General features: G+C 42.3%; 1 protein-coding gene across 1 annotated transcript in view; it reads right to left on the bottom strand.

Annotated features, from left to right (window-relative positions):
- The window catches only part of LOC120990612, a 658,216-nt gene that overhangs the window by 244,082 nt on the left and 389,467 nt on the right, over nt 1-24,667 (bottom strand). Inside the window, 1 exon segment of the mRNA XM_040419532.1 lies at nt 21,047-22,432. Coding sequence (XP_040275466.1) covers nt 21,047-22,432 — 1,386 coding nt within the window.

Here is a 24,667-nt window from a genome sequence, read left to right as displayed (position 1 = left end):
AACATGGACAGTGACATACCAGAGGGGGATCAATGGCAAAAATTCCCACAAAAAATATGTATTTTAATCAGGAGCAATTATTATGCATCTTAAAGGCAAACTGTCAAAAATGTGCCCTGCTGGAGCCTAGAAGAATTAGGCATTCACCGGACAGAAACCATTAAGTGATTATGTGGCTGGAGGTATATTAGACGGTCATTGGCAGTGGCGTACCTACCATATAGGCAGACCACGCAGCTGCTATGGGGTCCGTGAGGAAGGGGGCTCCGCAGTGGAGGAGAGGCCCCGCCCCCTAATTGCTCTAGTCTATCTTCCTAAAGCTAAAGGACCTTTGATGATGTCATCACAGGTCCTGCAGAATTTAGGAAAGGAACTGCACCAAAAATGTTGTAGTTCCCAGGTTTAAAAGATACATCTGGCAGGACCTGTGATGACATCATCACAGGTCCTTCAACCCATAACAGCAAGTATTAGAAGTTCACAATCATCTCAGCATCGATCCATACAGACTGGAATGGAGTGGTAAGAGAAGGTCCTCCACTTCTCGCCCTGTTTTTACTCATTGCCCATATATAATACTTCAGCACTTCTAGCAAAAAGTTCACAACTTATTTTACTACTTAGTAAAGGCGTGCTGGTGGACCATTATCAGGAGATCCCTGTTTTTGGCTGCGATAGGATGAACCTAGGGGCGTTATGTGCAGCATGACCGACATGGCAGTGCCGTGCTTGCACTTTATGCCCATGAGGGTGGAGGTTTTACCCCTTTGACAAGGAGTATCCTCCCCATATAATGGTCTTGTTTTTTGGATTTTAATATGAATATGGAGTTTCCATGTGGTTCTACTTACTCTCAGGAGGAGACTAAGCGTATATTGCAGAGTATCGAGGGAGATGCCACCTTTTTGAACACCCCATCGGTCAAGGAATTGAAGAAACAATTTGAGTTTTTATCCAAGAAGACTGCTTCATTGCGTTTACATATGACTACTCTGGGTGAATACTACAAGACCCAAAGGATACCACGTGGTATGAGATCTCATTTGAGGCCTAACTTGTTTTATAACCATCCTGTATTTTGCAAGAAGTTTGAAGTTCTTTTTAACAGATACTCTCTGGACTTTATTCTTCTCAATGTGGAATATTTGCAACAAGAACTATCCTCTGTAGCTACGGAGATGGCGGAGATTGAACAATCACTACAGGCCTCTATGCCCACAGATAAGTATACTCAGGTTATTGATAATTTATCGCTTCATGTTTTAAGATTTAAAGCCGAGTCCAAGGAGGGGAAGCGTTCCAAATGGAACAGGGACTTTGACGACTATAAAAGGGGCTCTGTCTACACTTGGCAGTCTGCTCGTGGTAACTTGAATAAGAGAGATGGTAGAAAGAAGAAGAAAAATGTACCGACACCTGGAACTGAACAATCTTTTTTAGGTAACAGACCCAGTCCACAGCACGGAGAGGAGGCCGCACTAGACGAGGTGGCCGTAGACATAGAAGAACCGGCAAAGCTACGAAACAGCAAGACCCGGGCTCAGGCCAACAAACCACAGACATCCAAGAGGAAGTGACTGTAATTAATCTGTCATCCAGGATACTTACTCCGGCACAAGTGAGTGTTCTCAACAAGGGATTGACTTTCTGTCCTCTTCTTCTTTGAATTGGTTTGATTTAGACAGTGATCTGTCATCTTTCTTTCGTAAGGTTAAGCTCAAGGTTTGGTTTCACAATAAATCGCAGACTGTGACTCCCCAATTGAGTAAATTCTCTTTGGGAAGTCTCAGTCTGTCCTTGAAGAGTAATTTCACAGCAGTTATCAATGAACCTGCCATTGATGCCTACATAGCTGTGGTGAGAACTGAATTATCCACCTACAAATTGTCATGTAACAACATTAGTTTTAAGTATTCCAACTTAACTAGGTTGGAAGTGGAAGCTTTAGACAAATTGAGGAATGACCCCCTACCTACAGTGAAACCCGCTGATAAGGGGGAGCTGTGGTCATTCTGGACACTTCCAAATATATTGCAGAGGTTAGACGACAACTTGATGATACTGATGTTTACTCTGTTCTTCACGCTGACCCGAAGTTTGATATTGCCAGGTTGATTAAACGTTGTGTGACTGTCGCAGTTATGGCAGGTATCATTGACAATGATCTTTTGGAATTTTTTATAGTGGAGCATCCTGTCACGCCAGTGATATATGTACTACCCAAGGTACACAAAACTTTGATAGATCCCCCCGGTCGCCCCATTGTGTCTGGCTCAGATTCAGTGTTCAGTAATATTGCCATTTTCTTGGACAAAATTCTGCGGAATTTTGCCACTGGGGCAAAGTCACATATCCAGGATACGACTTATTTTCTGTGTAAGTTGGAAACCAGTGATCTTACTGAGATACATACCGTGCATTTGGTGTCTTTTGACATGACATCGCTATATACTTCTATAGTCCAGCTCGCCCAATTTCATCCTGTGATTCAATGCGCGGAGCAGACCCAAGCCAGTCCAAACATCATAACGTGTAGAAAAATGGAGGCTCCAGCACTCGTGGTAAAGTTTTGTCAATCCCGGTCTTTACTGCACCAAATTGTATATACAAGTACAGTGGCACCCCTCTTCACTCCCCCAGATTAACGTGTTTCAAACAGGGATTATGACTAAGAACTGAACAGTTCGAAACGCGTTAATCTGGGGGAGTGAAGAGGGGTGCCACTGTACTTGTATATACAATTTGGTGCAGTAAAGACCGGGATTGACAAAACTTTACCACGAGTGCTGGAGCCTCCATTTTTCTACACGTTCTATAGACCATGACTTGGGTATCATGGCAGTTAAACGTATGTTGGATATGTCTTCCCTTACCTCACTCACGAGTAAATTTATTATTGATCTTCTCAACATTATCCTGAGACAGAATTATTTCCTTTTTTCAGGATGTGTTTTACAAGCAAAAAAGGGGTGTGGCTATGGGGTCGAACGTAGCACCTACATATGCTAATATCTTTTATGAGGTGCTTTGAGGAAGATGTCGTCTATGTGTCCCACCACTACAGACATGTACTGCGGTGGTGGAGATACATCGACGACATCTTCCTCATTTGGACTGGCAATTGTTCTCAATTGATGGAGTTTCAAACTTACCTTAATAGTGTGAACAAGGATTTACAGTTCACTATTGTTCACTTTGAAACTGAGATACAATTCTTGGACATTACCACTCAGGAGAGGAGTTAATAGAATATTGTTGCTAAAGAAAAGGGAGCTTTTTTGGATTCATACCTTGAATTGTCTTAAACCTAATGGTCTCAATATTGACTAAAAACCCTGGGTTGTATACATGAAGGATTGGTTTTCCCTATGATACTACTGCATGTATTGTCTATGGTTGTATTTTGAGTAAGTAGATAGTTATATATAAACACAAGTAAGCCATACAGTACAGACCAAAAGTTTGGACACACCTTCTCATTCAAAGAGTTTTTTTTTATTTTCATGACTATGAAGGCATCAAAACTATGAATTAACACATGTGGAATTATATACATAACAAACAAGTGTGAAACAACTGAAAATATGTCATATTCTAGGTTCTTCAAAGTAGCCACCTTTTGCTTTGATTACTGCTTTGCACACTCTTGACATTCTCTTGATGAGCTTCAAGAGGTAGTCCCCTGAAATGGTTTTCACTTCACAGGTGTGCCCTGTCAGGTTTAATAAGTGGGATTTCTTGCCTTATAAATGGGGTTGGGACCATCAGTTGCGTTGAGGAGAAGTCAGGTGGATACACAGCTGATAGTCCTACTGAATAGACTGTTAGAATTTGTATTATGGCAAGAAAAAAGCAGCTAAGTAAAGAAAAACGAGTGGCCATCATTACTTTAAGAAATGAAGGTCAGTCAGTCAGCCGAAAAATTGGGAAAACTTTGAAAGTAAGGGCTATTTGACCATGAAGGAGAGTGATGGGGTGTTGCGCCAGATGACCTGGCCTCCGCAGTGACCGGACCTGAACCTAATCGAGATGGTTTGGGGTGAGCTGGACGGCAGAGTGAAGGCAAAAGGGCCAACAAGTGCTAAGCATCTCTGGGAACTCCTTCAAGACTGTTGGAAGACCATTTCAGGGGACTACCTCTTGAAGCTCATCAAGAGAATGCCAAGAGTGTGCAAAGCAGTAATCAAAGCAAAAGGTGGCTACTTTGAAGAACCTAGAATATGACATATTTTCAGTTGTTTCACACTTGTTTGTAATGTATATAATTCCACATGTGTTAATTCATAGTTTTGATGCCTTCATAGTCATGAAAATAAAGAAAACTCTTTGAATGAGAAGGTGTGTCCAGACTTTTGGTCTGTACTGTATGTCTATAAGGGATTAATTTATTCTTCTCTTTTTCACAGAACACAGGATGAACAAGGTGGAACGTTATGGAAGTTGAACATGCGTATCCATCGGAGCAAAAATGTCCCCATGTTATCTCTATTATTATGTTTCTTGTATATGGCTGTGCTCCAGGTTGTGCCAATATGTATGTTTATTTTATTGCCCTGGTATTATTAGGAGATCCCTGTTTTTGGCTGCAATAGGAGGAACCTAGGGGCGTTATGCGCAGCATGACCGACATGGCAGTGCCGTGCTTGCACTTTATGCCCATGAGGGAGGAGGTTTTACCCCTTTGACAAGGAGTATCTTCCCCATATAATGGTCAACCAGCACGTCTTTACTTTAAGTTGTAAAATAACTCTGGGCTATTTGCCATTGCTTAAGATGGCTCTGCCTTGGATTTAGTGATATGGGCATGCGCCACTGGATGGAACGTCCGTTACCTGTTGTAAAATGGCCGAAGCAGTGGTAGGCATGTAGCGCGCATGCTCCACTGACGACATCATGATGACTCGATCCTCTTACTCTTAACGCAACCTGGCGCTTGCGCACTGACACTTACTACACGCCGAGTTCGGCGTCTGACTGCATGTGGGACGTGATACATCTGACGGGTATGATTATGTTTTATTCTGGCGCTCCGCCTTCTGTCATCCTATCACTTCTATCCCCTTGTATAGCACCTGTGTTTAATCAACACCACTTATGTATTTTATTGGTTTTTGTGGAAATATTTATGGATTTATGTATTTTAAGCCCAATCATGCATTTGCAATTTACACATTATGGATCACTTTATGCACATTTGTTTTTATCTTGTATCATGGCGACATTTTTATGATTGATTTGCATATTGACTTGTCCACTTTTGTAATTATGCAATTAGGATTTTAATGAATTGTTTGAGCCATATATATCTTGTATTTCACTTGTGTTCTTTGCTTGACAAAGGCTCTTTGTATGAGCCGAAACGTTGCCTCACTGTACCACATGGATGAATAAACCACCGTGAACTTTTTACTTGGGAGTGGTGTCCGTTTCTATGATTATATATATATATATATACACACACTGCATATATTACACAGTATTATAGATGCAATATGTAGATATATAATATATACAATTAAGGTAATGGAGTTACTCAACCGAGGGTAGTGTTGTAAAGGTGCAGCTGCTAGTGGTACACCCAGTCCAGTAGATAAAAATGTATATAAATGTTAGCAGGCACACTTTCAATTGGAGTATCGTAGTATTTATTATATTATAATAGGTTAAAATAACTCACACATAAGGAATGAAGATAAATTAGAAAGTAGATAAAAATCTAATGTATAAAAATCAAAGTATGCACAATGTAGGTAGCAATGTTAGCAGCATATAGTCTTCAGAATAGTCAGGTTAGCAGAGTATTATGTATAGATCTCAAAATCCAGATGGGTCAGTAATTTAATCAGGAACCAATTGGTTAAATCCTTGTAGTTTGGGATTCAGCAGCAATTGTTTAGCAGCATATAGAATACAAATAGCAGCATCTATTCTTTACATTTCTTATATCAGAATATTCAGGTTAGCAGCGTATTATGTATAAATCTCAAGATCCAGATGGGTCAGTAATTTAATCAGCAACCAATTGGTTAAATCCTTGTAGTTTGGGATTCAGCAGCAATTGTTTAGCAGCATATAGAATACAAATAGCAGCATCTATTCTTTATATTTCTTATATCAGAATATTCAGGTTAGCAGCATAATAGATAGAAGTCTTAAGATCCAATAAGTCAGTGCTTCAATCCGCAGCTTGATCTGTAGTGAGGACTAATATAAATGTTGTTGTCTAGATCAGCATTGTCTGTTAACATCCATTTGATAGTATTTAGTGTCCAAAGTTTTATTATCTAATCCTATGGTTGTAATGCAACTCTTTAGGCTACTTTCACACTTGCGTTTGACGGATCCGTTTGAAATGCATTTCAAACGGATCCGTCAATAAACTGACTAAACGGAGACAAACGGAAGCCATTCAGACGGATCCGTTCAAACCAATCCGCCTGTATTGCAGATCCGTTTGTCACGTTCGTTTCCGTTTTTGCATCCATTTAGAGGATCCGTTTTGCAATGAATAGCATCTCTAGGTTCCCCCATCTTCATGTATTCAGATCCCCAGGGTTGACATGCTCCTATATTTCTCCAGGGCTATCTTGTTGAAATTCAAAGTTGGTCCGGCTTTGATAATGGACCACACTTTTCGGACTCTTGTACACGACTACATGCACTAGATGCATAGTGTTCGTTAGCGGGCCATATGTCCCTGATCGTCCTTGATCGTGCGTACGGGAGTACAGAGCATCATGATGCTGACCATGTTGCGCACGATCAATGCCACTACGGGACATATGGCCCGCTCACGGACCATATGTCTCTGGGGGCATACAGTCGTGTGCAAGAGGCCTTAAAGGGGTTTTCTCATCTCATACAATGGGGACATACCACTAAGATATGTCCACATTGTCTTATAGGTGCGGGTCCCACCGCTGGTACCCTCACATATATTGAGAACGAAGCCAAGAAAGTGGATGAGGTCGCACTGCACCGCCGCCCTCCATTCATTTCTATGGGAGAGGCGGGGATTAGCGCTTGGTGGTGGACGTACCACGGGAAATTTGTTGTCCTCCAGCAACAGTGCTCCCCGCTCCATTCTCGATATAGGTGCGGGTCCTACCAATGTTACCCACACCTATCAGACAATGGGGGCATATTCAAGCGAAATCCCCCCATTGTCTATGTGAATGCCCCTTTAAAAACTGTACGTCCCTTGCGTGTCCCTTGTGGTAATCACACTAGTTATATTAGAGCGTCATCGGGAAATCATTAAACGGTAAAATTACAATTTATTAATGAATTCCTGATGATGCTGATGGACCGTGACTCCCACAAGGGCTCATATGAAAGGGCACAAGATTGAACAATGAACAAGCATTTGCTGTTCATGTGCCAATCATAGGGTCTACGATCAATAAAGAGCCAAAAGATCGCTGATTATTGATGGTCATGTTAATGGTTCTTACGACATTGGCACTAATGCTGTTTTGATATAAAAACTACCAAGGTTGTTATAATAAACGCACAGTAGTGAGACTAGGGTAGTTTTTATTTCAACACAGCTGTAGTGCCAAGGTTCCCTGTACAGGACAATAAAAAGACAGACACAGTTTGTATAGTAAACTATAAATAATGTTTTATTTTTTTAACAATAAAAAAATAAAATAAATATATATATATATATAGGAAAAGAAATCAGGGCAGCACTCCTGGTGGTCGGGTGTGGGTGCCAGCGGCGATAAACACCTTACCAAGGTGTACGATATAGAATAAAGAAGGACACCGCAGCACATCCGTTTGGTGAAAAAAAGTGGGACCCTTTATTCACCTGTGCGACGTTTCGGTCCGCTTACTGGGACCATTCTCAAGCAATGCTTGAGAATGGTCCCAGTAAGCGGACCGAAACGTCGCACAGGTGAATAAAGGGTCCCACTTTTTTTCACCAAACGGATGTGCTGCGGTGTCCTTCTTTATTCTATATATATATATATATATAAACATAAATTTTCTTTATAATTCTTCATAACGATGAGGGGAGGTGGACTGTCGTGGACTTGATGGTCTGGGGCTGGCAATGGTAGTCCCCCTGTCCTGGCGATCTACTGAGGTGAAACTACGGGCCACAGGAAAGGATGCAGGGCGTAATTGTGGGGTGTGGAGAAAGGAAGGGTCTGAGGAGGAGGGGACCCGAGCATGTGTAGAGGTGGAGGGAGTTTGAAAAGAAGTAGGAGGAAAATACTGGGCAGGAGAAGAATAAGAAACAGAAGGTAACACATGCTCGGGGGGTGGGGGGGTGGGAAGGGAAAGGTTGGCGGTACTGGCACAGCAGCCCCCCGATGGGAGAGGGAGGGAGCTCCCTGAGCTGTTACAGAAATATTTTAGGAATACTAAAGTTTCTTATCCCCGCGGTCAGGGACCGCGGGCATCAGAAACTGCAGAAATCGCAGGTCTGAATTGACCTGCAGTTTGCAGCGATCACCGACATGGGGGGGTCACGGGACCCCCCCGCGCATTTAGCCTAGGTGCCTGCTCAATGATTTGAGCAGGCACCGGGCTCTGATCACTGCCAGCCGCACGGCAGTGATCGAAAATACACAGGGCGTACACGTGTTTTTCGGTACGTCAAGTACTGAAAAACACGTGGGACGCCGCGTATAGGTACATCGGCTAACAAACCTTGTTTGTTTTTTCCTGAACGTAAGTCCTACATATTATCATACCACACAAATGAGGTAGGGGGTGGCACAGTCACACAAGCAATGGATCAGCGTGAAACAGTCAGTGCAGATCACAAGGCTGGCGAGGATGCATACACTCGGCGGTGCACAGCTGGAAACAGTGAGTAGAGTTTGGTGTACGTTTTGTTTGTGGTTGCATGTCTGGGATGTTGTTGGTGTTTGTCCCTGCATGTGTGCAAGACGTCTCCCTTGTGTGTGTTACCTCTGAAAGGGGGTCCCATTGGTTTTCCGGAGGGGTGAACCTAAAGACATTACCAGCCTTGCCTGGAGCTACCTTGCTTCGGTGTCCGCATGGGGGTCCAGGTTGTTTTGCTGTGGTTATTCCATCTTTGCAGCGGCAGGTAAGTGTTTGATGTTCCGTTGTTACATTCTGTTCTTACCTGCCGCAGCAGTTGCTGCATTGTCTTTCTCCCTGTCAGCTACTGGGCCGCTGGAGACGCCTTTCATCCGTGGTGATGGATGAAGAGGAGGTCTCTGCCCTGTCACGATGTTGAGGGCGATGCAGGGATTCCTAGACTTCTAGGTTCGTGGGTATGAGCCCCCTTACCATTGAAGGCGGCTCATACAGCCAGGAGACTAGGGCTATTTTAGGGAAGCTTTAGGAGGTGACCAGCTCCCTTGTCCCTGCCTATGGTTTAGTACATGGTGACATTGTACGGTGGGGAGTTTCCCCCACTCTCCACCGTGACAGGTGTTCTCTAAATTGGATCTGAGGGGGACAAATAATCTGGTAAAGATCAGGTAGGGGGATGAGTGGAAGAACGCATTTAATACCCCTGAGGGTCATTTTGAAAACCTGGTCATGATCTTTGGGTTAAACAACACTCCAGCAGTTTTTCAGCACTTTATCAATGACATCTTTCATCATTTGGTGGGGAGATTTGTTGTTGTATATCTGGATGACATACTAATTTATTCTCCAGACATGGAGACTCATCAGGATCATGTGAGGTGTTGTAGATCCTAAGAGAGAATAAATTGTATGCAAAGATGGAAAAATGTGTTTTTACTGTACAAGAAGTGCAATTCCTGGGTTACCTGCTCTCACCCTCAGGTTTTTGTATGGATCCCGAAAAAGTCAGTGCGGTGTTGGACTGTGATCGATCCAAAAATCTGAAAGTGCTTATGCGGTTTTTGGGATTCACCAGCTACTACTGTAAACTAATCTTGAACTATTCAACTGTGGTTAAACCTTTAACAGACATGACTAGGAAGGGCGTTGATTTCTCTGTTTGGTCTGAGGTGGCATTACAAGCCTTTTCTGCTGTGAAGAAATGTTTTGCTACAGCCCCTATTCTGGTTCAACAGGACGTGTCTCAGCCATTCATTGTAGAGGTTGACGCATCCGAGGTAGGGGTGGAAGCAGTTTTGTCACAAAGTCCTTCACCTAGTAAATGGCGCCCATGTGCTTTTTTTCTCTAAAAAAACCTCTTGACTGCTGAAAGAAATTATGACATGGCTAATAGGGAATTGCTGGCCATTAAGTTGGCTTTTGAAGAATGGCGCCATTGGTTGGAAGGAGCAATTCATCCTATTACGGCAATTACTGATCACAAAAATCTGGCTTAACTTGAATTGGCTAAATGACTGAATCCAAGGCAGGCCAAATGATCGCTGTTTTTCACCAGATTTAACTTCATTGTCACCTACCGCCCTGGGGTTAAGAATGTCAAGGAGGGTCCTTAGTCATAATGATAAACATTTATTATTGTTTTACGCCATGAGGTATTTGAGGAACATCACTGTACTATCTTGGCTAGACACCCTGGGAGCAGATCCACTGTCGATCTCATCTCGCGCAGATTTGGGTGGCCGGGGCTGCGTAAGTTTGTTGAGGACTATGTGTCAGCCTTTTGTACCTGTGCTCATGCTAAGGTGACACATACTCGTCCTTCTGGATCTCTTATTCCGTTACTCATCCCGTCCAGACTTTGGACGCATTTGTCCATGGATTTTATCACGGATTTACCGAATTCTTCGGAAAAAAACGTGATCCTGGTGGTAGTGGATAGGTTTAGAAAACTGGCGCATTTTATAGCATTGCCTACTCTACCTAATGCCAAAACTTTTGCACAGGTGTTTGTCGATAACATTGTGAAACTACATGGCATTCCCTCTGATGTGGTGTCTAATCGGGGGACTCAGTTTGTGTCCAGATTCTGGAAATCGTTCTGTACTCGACTGGGGTTACAATTGTCCTTTCTTAGGCTTTTCATCCTCAGTTGAACGGACAGACTGAGCGCACTAATCAGAATCTGGAGACTTACTTGAGATGTTTTGTTATGGAGAACCAGGAGGAGTGGTCTTCATTCTTGTCGTTAGCTGAGTTTGCCATTAATAACCGTAGACAGGAGTCCACTGATAATTCACCGTGTTTTGGGGCATATGGATTCCATCCGCAGTTGGGCACATTTTCTGGTTCTCAAACTTCCAGTATTGCTGAGGAGGAACGATTTTCCTCTTCTTTGTCTTCGATTTGGCGGAAAATTCAAAATAACCTGAAAAAAATGGGCAGCAGGTATAAGTGTGGCTGACAGATTTATGAATAGTCCTGACCTGAGAGTGGGTGATTCTGTGTGGCTGTCCACAAGAAACATTAAGCTTGGGGTACCTTCTTGGAAGTTGGGCCCAAGATTTATTGGTCCATATAAGATCACTGCCATTGTTAACCCTGTAGCCTTCCGTCTTGAACGTCCTCAGGCTTTGAAAATTCATAACTTATTTTATAAGTCATTGTTGAAGAAATGTGTCGAATCTGTTGAGCTGTCCTCCTTGCCTTCCTCTCCTCTCATGGTGGGCGGTAATTTAGAATTTCAAATCAGCAGGATTGTGGACTCCCAAGTTCTCCATAGATCCCTCCAGTATCTCGTCCACTGGAAGGGTTATGGACCAGAGGAGAGGATGCGGGTTCCATTGGCCGATGTTAAGGCTTATTGTCTGGTGAAGTACTTTCACAGAGCCCATCCTGATAAGGTCGGTCCTGGGTGCCCGGAGGTGACCCATAGAAGGAGGGGTACCTTCACGATCCCTCAGGTGACTGATGTCAAGAAATAAAGGAGATTGGCTGAGTGTGGAGGAATCTAACAGCCTTCTTGATTTCTCTTGATTTAGTGACGATCGAGTTAATGACCACTTCCCTTTTCTCAGCTGTTGCTCAGTGGTCATCACTTCTACCCTTTATAGTCTGACCCCTCCCTTCTGACTATGCGGTACATAGCTTCATTTGGGTTTGCCTGAGCTGGTGTGAGTTTGTCTCTGGTGTTCCTGCTCGACCGACTCTACAGAAGTTAAGTGTCGCGTTTGTTTGTGTTTGTTATATACCCTGTTGTTTTTATCTGGATCTGAGACAGAGACTTCCATTCGTCCATCTGGGGAGGAAGGGGTTGTCTCTGGACCTAACATTTTCCAGGGCCTTATAGGGATATAAAGGTCTAGGTATACTGCATATGAATATTCCTACCTTCAAGGTCTATTCATATTGATAGATAGTTAGGGGCCGGATTAGGGCTGTATAGGAGGTGACCTGTTTCTTCCCTAGGTTCCAGGCCCAGTAACTGTTCCCCTTCCCTCCTGTGTTCAGTGTGGAGTTTCCCCCCACACTGATCGTGACAGTAGCCCCCCTGGGAATTCATTAAGCATTGCGACTTCCTCATCTTCCTGCTCCTGCTCCTCAACTGCTTGACCAATGACATGACACAATGCATGTTCCAGAGAAAAGGTAAATAAATAAATAAAATAGTCTCTGGTACGTTGCCTTTTTCTGCGTCACAGGTCCCAATCGAGAAGTGGGTACAGTTCACATAAATCTCAATCCTTTTTCCAGTTGGACCGCGCTGCTCCAGAAGGCAGGAAAAAACACCACTTTAGACTCCTTCCAATAATCCGTGGATATAGGGAAGCAAAAGGCCACAGAAAACAGCAGAGTCTCCACTCATTCGCCTCTGTCAGACACCAAAGGATAGCCACAAAAGTGAAATACCATCATATAAAGAATAACAGTATTTATTATACTCAGAAAAGTGAATAGAATACAAGCAGTATAAAATTGCATAAACCCGACCCGGGTTTCGCTTTGAAAAGCTTCGTCAGGGGCATCTCAGATATGAGATGGAAGTTTGAGAACCAGAAAATGTGCCCAACTGCGGATGGAATCCATATGCCCCCAAAACACGGCAAATTATCAGTGGACTCACATAGAAGACTTATCAATAAACTGCAGTCATTGAGCATGGACTCCCATATTGTTGAGTGGATTAGGCAGTGGCTGAGTGACAGACAACAGAGGGTTGTAGTCAACGGAGAACATTCAAAACAAGGTCATGTTACCAGTGGGGTTCCACAGGGATCTGTACTGGGACCGATTTTGTTTAATATCTTCATAAGTGATATTGCAAAAGGCCTCGATGGTAAGGTTTGTCTTTTTGCTGATGACACAAAGATATGTAACAGGGTTGATGTTCCTGGAGGGAAACGCCAAATGGAAAAGGATTTAGGAAAACTAGAAGAATGGTCAGAACTCTGGCAACTGAAATTTAATGTGGATAAGTGCAAGATAATGCACCTGGGGCGTAAAAACCCAAGGGCAGAATATAGAATATTTGACACAGTCCTGACCTCAGTATCTGAGGAAAGGGATTTAGGAGTAATTATTTCAGAAGACTTAAAGGTGGGAAGACAATGTAATAGAGCAGCACGAAATGCCAGCAGAATGCTTGGATGTATAGGGAGAGGTATAAGCAGTAGAAAGAGTGAAGTGCTTATGCCGCTGTACAGAACACTGGTGAGACCTCACTTGGAGTATTGTGCGCAGTACTGGAGGCCATATCTCCAGAAGGATATAGATACTCTAGAGAGAGTTCAGAGAAGAGCTACTAAACTAGTACATGGATTGCTGGATAAAACTTACCAGGAAAGGTTAAAGGACCTTAATATGTATAGCTTGGAAGAAAGAAGAGACAGAGGGGATATGATAGAAACTTTTAAATACATAAAGGGAATCAACTCGGTAAAGGAGGAGAGCATATTTAAAAGAAGAAAAACTACCACAAGAGGACACAGTTTTAAATTAGAGGGGCAAAGGTTTAAAAGTAATATAAGGAAGTATTACTTTACTGAGAGAGTAGTGGATGCATGGAATAGCCTTCCTTCAGAAGTGGTAGCTGCAAATACAGTGAAGGAATTTAAGCATGCATGGGATAGGCATAAGGCCATCCTTTATATAAGATAGGGCAAGGGTCTATTCATAGTGTTCAGTGTATTGGGCAGACTAGATGGGCCAAATGGTCCTTATCTGCCGACACATTCTATGTTTCTATGTTTCTATGCCTTGTCACGTAGTTTTCCTGGAGGTGGGGGATTTGAAGGTGTTAGAGGCCCACGGAGACGCACTGGATTATTGTCCCTCTGGAAAACGGTTTGTGCCATCGGAATTGTGTCACAAGGTGTTTGAGGAACATCATTGTACGGTTCTTATGGGACACCCTGGAAGCAGATCCACTGCCGACCTCATCTAACATAGTAACATAGTACATAAGGCCGAAAAAAGACATTTGTCCATCCAGTTCGGCCTGTTATCCTGCAAGTTGATCCAGAGGAAGGCAAAAAACCCTGTGAGGTAGAAGCCAATTTTCTCCACTTTAGGGGAATAAAAAATTCCTTCCCGACTCCAATCAGGCAATCAGAATAACTCCCTGGATCAACGACCCCTCTCTAGTAGCTATAGCCTGTAATATTATTACACTCCAGAAATACATCCAGGCCCCTCTTGAATTCCTTTATTGTACTCACCATCACCACCTCCTCAGGCAGAGAGTTCCATAGTCTCACTGCTCTTACCGTAAAGAATCCTCTTCTATGTTTGTGTACAAATCTTCTTTCCTCCAGACGCAGAGGATGTCCCCTCGTCACAGTCCTGGGGATAAATAGATGATGGGATAGATCTCTGTACTGACCCCTGATATATTTATACATATTAATTAGATCTCCCCTCAGTCGTCTTTTTTCTAAAGTGAATAACCCTAATTTTGATAATCTTTCAGGGTACTGTAGTTGCCCCATTCCAGTTAATACTTTAGCTGCCCTCCTCTGGACCTTCTCCAGCTCTGCTATGTCTGCCTTGTTCACAGGAGCCCAGAACTGTACACAGTACTCCATGTGTGGTCTGACTAGCGATTTGTAAAGTGGTAGGACTATGTTCATATCACGGGAATCTATGCCCCTTCTGATGCAACCCATTATCTTATTGGCCTTGGCAGCAGCTGCCTGACACTGGTTTTTGCTGCTTAGTTTGCTGTTTATTAAAATTCCTAGATCCTTTTCCATGTCAGTGTTACCGAGTGTTTTACCATTTAGTATGTACGGGTGACTTGCATTTTTCCTTCCCATGTGCATAACTTTACATTTATCAGTGTTAAACCTCATCTGCCACTTATCTGCCCAAGCCTCCAATCTATCCAGATCCCTCTGTAGTAGTATACTGTCCTCATCAGTGTAAATTACTTTACACAGTTTAGTGTCATCTGCGAAAATTGATACTTTACTATGCAAGCCTTCTACAAGATCATTAATAAATATATCTCTCATAGATTCTGGTGGCCGGGGTTGCGTAAGTGTGTTAAGGACTATGTGTCAGCCTGTAGTACCTGTGCACGTGCTAAGGTGACACATACTCGACCTTCTGGATCTCTACTCCTGTTACCCATCCCGTCCAGACCATGGACTCATGTATCCATGGATTTTATTACTGATCTACCCAATTCTTCAGGAAAGACAGTTATTCTGGTGGTAGTTGATCTCTTTAGTAAAATGGTACATCTTATAGCGTTGCCAGGCCTACCTAATGCTAAAACACTTGCACAAGTATTTGTTGATAACTTTGTGAAACTCCATGGCATTCCCTCTGACGTGGTCTCTGATCGTGGGACTCTGTTTCCAGATTCTGGAAGGTGTTCTGTACTCAACTGGGTGTATACTGTTCTTTTCTTCGGCTTTTCACCCTCAGTCGAACAGATGGAGCACACTAATCAGAGTCTGGAGAATTACTTGAGATGTTTTGTATCTGAGAACCAGGAGGTGGTCCTCCTTTTTGTCTTTGGCAGAGTTTGCCATAAACAATCGTAGACAGGAGTCCACTGCTGAGTCGCCGTTTTTTGAGGCATATGGGTTTCACCCGCAGTTTGGCACATTTTCTGGTTCTGATACTTCTGGTATCCCTGAGGAAGAACGTTTTTTCGTCATCATTGTCATCTATATGGCGGAAAGTTAAAAATTACTTGAAGAATATGGGCAACAAGTATAAACGTGTGGCTGACAGGAAACGTATGAATGGTCCAGACCTAAGTGTGGGTGATTCTGTGTGGCTGTCCACAAGAAAAATTAAGTTGAAGGTATCGTCTTGGACGTTGGGTCCAAGGTTTATTGGTCCATATAAGATCACGGCCATTATTAATCCTGAAGCTTTTTATCTTAAACTTCCTCAGGCCCTGAAAATTCATAATGTGTTCCATAAATCTTTGTTGAAGAGATATGTTGAACCTTTGGAGCCGTCTTCTTTGCCACCCGCTCCTGTCATGGTGGATGGTAGTCTGGAATTCCAGTTCGCCAAGATAACTGACTTTCGAGTTCTCCGTAGATCTCTTCAGTGTCTTGTCCACTGGAAGGGTTATGGACCAGAAGAGAGGATGTTGGTACCGGCATCCGACGTGAATGCAAGTCGTTTGGTGAAAGCTTTTCACAGGTCTCACCCGGATAAGGTCGGTCCTGGGTGCCTGGAGGTCACCTGTAAAAGGGGGGGGGGGGGTACGGTCATGCACAATCCCATGACAAGTGCCAGGAGATCAGGAAGACTGGCAACACGTGTTCTGATTTGACAAGTTCCTTGTGGATCAATTTGTGTCTGTGTTGTTTTGGTAATGGCCACACCCCTTGCTTTAGGTGTGCTTGTGTGGTCATTTATTCTTTCTTATTCATTCCTGCTTTTCGCTCTTGGGGATGCGGTTTATAGCTTCAGTTTCTGGACTCTGGGGTAGCTGGTTGTTGGATCTCGGTTGAGCTCCTGTCGCTTCCTTTGCTCCATTTGAAGTCAAGTGTCATCTTCCCCTTTTGTATTTTGTTTGTTGTATTTTCCTGTCTTTTGTATCTAGGCCTGAGGGAGACTCCGGTTAATCCTTCTGGTGGAGGAACAGGTCGTCTCAAGTCCTGGCAATATTACCAGGGTCCTACAGGGTAAGTTAGGGCCCTAGGTTACGGTGTATAAGCTTTCCTACCATCGAGGTCTGTTCATACTGATAGTCAGGACTTGCACTAGGGTTTCTATAGGAGGTGACCTGCTCCTTTTCCCTAGTTTCCATCCCCCCTTCCCTCCTGTGCTCGGTGTGGAGTTTTCCACCCACACCGCACCACCACAGGAGTAGAGAAAATCAAGGCACATCAATAAATGAATAGCTGAACCAAGGACCTGTGGAGGATCACGTGCTGCAGCTCAGGACCAGGTGTCTGTGCTGTAGAAGGTGAACGGCTATTGCTGAGTGTCTGATATTTGGTACCTGTAGTCCACCCCATTTCTGCGCTCTCCCTGTGTCTAGCTTTATGACTCTTCCATACACATATACACTTAGCTCAAATAAGAGTGCGTGTGTTCAGAACAGGGAGAGAAAAGAAAGCCTCTGCAAGATTATTCTGTGCCCTCCAGACACGTCTGCCCCTTCCGAACCACTCTATACCATTTGGAACCCTCTATCTGCTCTAGGCTTTTCGGTTTCCCTCCAGACTTCTCTGCGCCCCTCTAGACCTCTCCATCTCCTCCAGGCTCCTCTGTTCCATCCCCCCAAACTTCTCTGCCCCCTCTGGACTCCTCTATACCATTTGAATCCTCTGTCAACAGGCTCCTTTGTCTCCTCCAGACTTTTATGCCATTGGCTTATCTTCCTGACAACAAAATGATCAGTGTTAAGAAGCAGATGTGGATCCACTGTGTCATTTGAACAGGTTTGGCTTGTGGCTAGTCCAAAGTGAGTTGGCTAATTGCCTCCCTGGTCTTCACCTTTTATCCGCTGTACTGAGATCTATACTCTGCTGCAGAGGAACCATCAGGTTTGTGCCTCATGGTGTAGGCTTTGCTATAATTTTTCCTTTCACATAGCCGTATGAGGGCTTGTTTTTTGTGGGACAAGTTGTAGTTTCTAATGCCACCATGTAATATTACATATGATGTAAGGCGGAAGCGGGAAAAAAAAATTGAAATGGAATTGAAGAAGAAAATGCAATTCCGACACAGGTTTTAAGGTTTTGTTTTTTTAACGGCATTCACTACGCGGAAAAACTGCTCTTCATTCTCCAGGTCAGTACAAATCTGACGTTACCACATATGTATAGTTTTTCTTGCATTTTAATATTGAAAAAAAAAATGCAATAACTTTTTTATATTTTAAAACTTTGGGCATTTTTTGCGCATGGTGAAAATGATGTTATATTTAGAAATTGTTTATCTTTATTTTATGGAAAGGGTGCACGCTTCCAGGTTCTAGTCCTCTCAGATGCCATGCTCACATTTGACCACTGCATATGAGGAGTTCAATGTCCGCAATCGTCAATACCACCGATTCTGGACGTTAGCTGCAGGTGCCATCTTTAAATACGGGGGTAAGTGACTGCTGAACAACAGAGGTCAATAGACACCAGAACGGAGATGAAATCAGGCAGTGTAGGATTAAATCCAGAACTCAGCAAAAGTTGGAACACAAAATTGGCAAACAAGCAAACAGCACACCTTTGTAGGAAACTAGCATAGTTTTTTCAACATATAACGGCAAATATATCTTTCTTTTTCTACTTATATAGGCCACTAAAGGCTTTTCAAGAAATAACCACCACTGAACGGCGAAAATATTTTTCTTTTGCCACTAATACACGGCAAACAGGGCTTTATAATATATAACTGCACCGCTAAACAGCAATTAGGCCCTAATTTTTTTCCACTACACAAAAGGATTTTCAACACATAAGGGTGACGCTGAACGCTGAATATATTTTTCTACTCATATACACCACTAAAGGCTTTTCAACATATAACTGCAGCACAGAACGGCAAATACTTTTTTCTTTTTCCACTTATATACGCCACTAAAGGCTTTACAACATATAACTGCACCGCTAAACTGCGAATATATTTTTCTTTTTCTACTTATATACGCCACTATAGGCTTTTCAACATATAACTGCAGGGCTGAACGGCGAATATATTTTTCTTTTTGCCACTAATACACGGCAAAAGGGGTTTCACAACATATAACTGCACAAGGGCAAATAAGACATACTGTTGAAATATTTCCTTGTAATAAACCCTGTTAATGGCTGTATCAAACAGCACTTGCACCCCAATAACAAGAACGGTTTGCTGGAATTACAGAGCTGTATAATGGCTATTTGGATCCTCAGTCAGTGGAGCAAGGTGTAATAGGATTGTTACTATTACCCAGGCTATAACATCCCCTACTGAACCATGTTCTTCATAAACGCTGTGGAATGATTCCTCCCTATACTTTCTCTACACCTTGTTTAACCTTTCCCTGTACTTTTAAATCGCTTCTTTAGCACAATGAAGTCTTTCCTAGCACTGTCCCTAGCACCTGCTGACGTCTCTCCCTGCACTAAGTACACTGGAAAATGGCAGAATCCAAGATAGCTGCGGCTATTTATAGGGCTGTGACATCACAGGGCTGGCTGGCCGCTGATTGGCTGCATGTATGGCATTATGGGTGATCCCGCCTTCCCAGACTTCCTTGCCCCATGTCCTCACACGTGCAGCAGCCATTTTAGGAAAAAATGTGTTTCGTTACTACAAAGCGTGAGGAAATTCGGATTCGCTCATCTATATTAATAATGGCTCTGAACTAGGTTGAGAACTGCACCTAGAGGGGCATATAGTCATTGAATTGAATTCCCAGTCACTTATAGTCTGAGCACCTACCAAGATTAGGGTATTAATTGATCTCCGCCTAGATTTGGAACTAGGAGACTGTTCACATATTGCGGCTTTCCTGGAGGTGCTCTTTTTTTTATTGTATTCAAGATACGCCTTTGTATTTTTATATTGTATTTTTACTTTCACTTGTCTGCAGAGTAGCTTTGTGTATATGAGCAAGCTAGTTAGCAGAAAATGGCATTTAATATATGCACCGAATTTGAGACGTTAAATATCATGTTGGTGGTGGCAAGTAGATTTTGAGGTGTGCAACCCAGGGTTAATTGTTCCTCTGTCCACATACACCTGTTCCCCCCCCCCCCCCCTACCTCTCCACTTCCTTTTCTTTCTATTGGTGGACGAAGACTATTTCCCCCTAGGTGTTGCACACATCAGAAGGTTATGATTAAGAACATTGCGTTTGAAACATGTTAACCTGTGGTGGAGGGTGGTGAAGTCTTACCCATGTACTTTGAACCGGAATTGAAATAAAAAGACGACGCTGATTTTTTTCGGATGCTGGAGACTCCAGAATTTGTTTAAATATAAATCAGGTCTCCTCCTTGCAGTGTCTGTTATGAGCTTTACTGTAATGTTGAATATCATCTCCATTTTCTAGATCTTTCCAGATGTCCTGAGATCTATTTAGCCTGGAGTAAAGAGATCAGGAAGGTTGAGAATGTATTACTTCATTTCCGGAAGGAACAATAAGCTCTCGCTTGCACCATAGCTGCCAGGTGCCTGCTGTTTCATACAGCAAACACCAGCAGCTAATGTCCGTGACTGGCGGTAACAATGATCTCAGACTTTTAACCCAAAACATAAAACTGTTGTGTAACTGCGTTATTTTTACCATTTCACCACACATGGTATTTTATTCCATCTCCCCACTACCTCAATTGCAATATTAAATGGTGGAGTTAGAAAATGCAACTTGTCCCGCAAAAAACAAGCGCACATACGGCTATCTAAATGTAAAAATAAAAAAGTCCTGGAAAGCCAGGGAGTAAAAAACGAAAATGTGAAAATCCCTCCAGGGCTGAAAGGGTTAACTGTAAGGTTTAAATTATGAGTCATGAACAGAATATATGTCTTCCTAAACAGGATTTATCAGATGTTTTATAGAAGCCGTTGTGACATCAATTAAGCTTTTATATCCAAATATACAACCTGAAATGAAAACAATGGCTATGACCCAGTGATATATTGTTTCGTTATGTTGCGGCCATATGGCTTCTCTCTTGTGCAACTTCACTAATGACGCCTAATTATGGCTTTAGAAGCAAAAACATTTTTCTCAATCTGAATGTAGCTTCTCTCATGTGTGATTCCTCTTATGTTTTAGAAGACATTTCTGAACATGGCTTTTCCCCAGTGTGAATTCGCTCATGGATAACAACATATGATTTCCGTGAAAAACATTTACTACATACTGAACATGAATATGGCTTTTCCCCAGTGTGACTTCTCTCATGTAAAACAAGATCTGAATTTTGTGTAAAATATTTCCCACATTCTGAACATGAATACAGCTTTTCCCTAGTGTGTATTCTCTCATGTTTAACAAGATACGATTTCGTTGTAAAACATTTCCCACATTCTGAACATGAATACGGTTTCTTTCCTGTGTGACATCTCTCATGTATAGCAAGATTTGATTTATCTGCAAAATATTTACCACATTCTGAACATGAATATGGATTCTCTCCTGTGTGAATTCTCTCATGTTTAACAAGATGTGATTTGTGTGTAAAACATTTCCCACATTCTGAACATGAATATGGTTTCTCTCCTGTGTGACATCTCTCATGTATAGCAAGATATGATTTAGCTGCAAAACATTTACCACATTCTGAACATGAATATGGTTTCTCTCCTGTGTGAATTCTCTCATGTTTAACAAGAAGTGATTTCCATGTAAAACATTTCCCACATTCTGAACATGAATATGGTTTCTCTCCTGTGTGAATTCTCTCATGTAAAACAAGATATGATTTCTGTGTAAAACATTTCCCACATTCTGAACATGAATATGGTTTCTCTCCTGTGTGAATTCGCTCATGTTTAACAAGATGTGATTTGTGTGCAAAACATTTCCCACATTCTGAACATGAAAATGGTTTCTCTCCTGTGTGACATCTCTCATGTATAGCAAGATATGATTTATCTGCAAAACATTTACCACATTCTGAACATGAATATGGTTTCTCTCCTGTGTGAATTCTCTCATGTTTAACAAGATGTGATTTATCTGCAAAACATTTCCCACATTCTGAACATGAATATGGTTTCTCTCCTGTGTGACATCTCTCATGTAAAACAAGATCTGATTTTTGTGTAAAAAATTTCCCACATTCTGAACATGAATACGGCTTTACCCTAGTGTGAATTTTCTCATGGATAACAAGATTGGATCTCTGTGTAAAACATTTCCCACATTCTGAACATGAATATGGCTTCAGTCCTGTGTGACATCTCTCATGTAAAACAAGATACGATTTCGTTGTAAAACATTTCCCACATTCTGAACATGAATACGGTTTCTCTCCTGTGTGAATTCTCTCATGTATAGCAAGAGTTGATTTATCTGCGAAATATTTCCCACATTCTGAACATGAATATGGTTTCTTTCCTGTGTGAAATCTCTCATGTATAACAAGATTTGATTTCTGTGTAAAACATTTCCCACATTCTGAACATGAATACATTATCTCTCCTTTGTGACGTCTTCGGTGTGTAGAAAGTTCTGAGCTGTTTGTGGATTCTTTACCACAATTAAACCTTTTAATCCTTTTCTGACATGTACTTGTGGTAACAATCTGTGATTGGTCAGGAGAAGGTTCCTCATAATTAAGAGGATTATATGACAGATCTGTACTGTGAAGTCCTGGATGTACATTAAGGGTAATGAGGTTTTCTCCTGAAGAGCGCTGCAGGATATCTTCATCTAGTGGTAACATGACATTTTTACATTTCTTACTGGGATTTTCTGTTAAGATAAAAATGAAAATTTGTTTTAAAGTTTTTTTGTTTGTTTTTTGCAAACTACAGAGTAGACAAACCTATAACATTCCAATTAGGCTGGAAGTTGATCCTGCAGGAAGGAGAAGTGTTCATTCATTTGGAATCCATTCCTGACTTTGGCCAAAAAAACTGCACTTGTGATCCCAGCCTTACAAAGCTTCTATAACTTCCTGACAAAGTCCAGGATTCTGGTTTACACCAGGTCATGACTTTTATTACATACAGTAAACTAGAAAAGCTACTATTTCTGGGGAAATTGTGTGAAGTGTTCTTGCCTCCACCAGTAGTCTGCAACTGGAGTGGGCAGAGTAACTGGGTGGAGTGGCTTGAGTAACTGTGGAAAAGGTTGGACTGGGCAGAGTAACTTTATGGAGTGTTTGGAGTGAGTAAAGATAGACATTACAATAACCAATTGACTAATCAAATTTAAAAAGTGCACATGGCAAGCTTGATAGAGTGAGAAATGCATTTCAGCATTTTTTTTATATAGCACATTTAATTGCAATGTTGTTGCCCAAAGTGCTGCAAGCTGCGTTTTGGTGTCCGCCTCCAGAGCGGAATGGAGGCGGAACGGAGCCAAACTGATGCATTCTGAACGGATCCTTATCCATTCAGAATTCATTGGGGATGAACGGATCGGGGCCGCTTGTGAGAGCCCTCAAACGGATCTCACAAGCGGAACCCCAAACGCAAGTGTGAAAGTAGCCTTAGCCGTGGAAATTTTTAGTAGCAGCAGGGATAGCTGAACGTAAGATTTGTGTAGGTGGCCTTGAAAATGAGGGAGTGGTGGCGCTTTATAAATCATGTCCTGATTTTTCAAGCTCCCACTCTAGTTTTGAACATTCTGCCATTCATTCCTATGGGACCAACTTCACCACAAAAACGCAGATATTTTGTGAACCATTCGGCGAAAAGTTTCACAAAGTAATAGCACACCAATCGGCAACAATCCGCACGTTTCGGTATATTACTGTCTATGTAGTGTAAAAACTGGGGGAGGAGTTAGGGTGGTAAATTTGGCTATAATAATAAGAACATATATGTGAGATAACAGTAAGTGGTCTTGCCATGTAAGAACACTTAATAATGACCTAACAAAACAATTTGAAAAGCCTGGTCATGTCTGGAAACAATGGAACAGCATAAGCCCCGCCCCTGCAGAACCTGCCTGTTGTTTCTATATGTGGAACCTTAAAATCCCCCCTTTTTGGACAGATTAGAAGAGCAGCACAGATCAGTCACTGGTTATCTACCAGCAAGTTCACACAGAGCAGATCAGCTGCAGACATTTCTGTGACTGTCCCGCTACCCTGAATGTGGCTTGTAATAATCCATGCACCTGCTGCAGAAACAACCCAATATATGGAAATGTCTACAATAAATGTGCCCTGTGTGAACACGCTCTAATGCAGCTGGAACATTCTGGGACATGCAATTACTGCTAGAAGTCACACGTTCAGTCTGAAGGGGATGAGCAGATAATCGCTGAAGTGATGGACAACATGATCACATTTAGCAATTTAAAGCCGATGTCAGACAAGAATTTTACTACAAATTGTTTCACATTTTATTGAGACACCAACGACATAGGCGACTTTCACACTGGCTTTTTGGCTTCCATTTGTGAGATCCGTCATGGGCTCTCAGAAGTAATCCAAAACGGATTGGTTTTGCCCTAATGTATTCTGAAGGGAAAAGGATCCGCTATAAGAGGCTGGTGATCCTCCATTACATGTCACTGCACACACGTGTATACACTGCACATGACGGCTCTTACCTTGTGATATAAGAGGCTGGAGCTCCTCCATTACATGTCACTGCACACACGTGTATACACTGCACATGACGGGTCTTACCTTGTGATATAAGAGGCTGGTGCTCCTCCATTACATGTCACTGCACACACGTGTATACACTGCACATGACGGCTCTTACCTTGTGATATAAGAGGCTGGTG

Source organism: Bufo bufo, chromosome 2, assembly GCF_905171765.1.
Source record: "Bufo bufo chromosome 2, aBufBuf1.1, whole genome shotgun sequence".
Classification (NCBI taxonomy): domain Eukaryota; kingdom Metazoa; phylum Chordata; class Amphibia; order Anura; family Bufonidae; genus Bufo; species Bufo bufo.
This window is presented reverse-complemented; position numbering and strand designations above follow the sequence as displayed.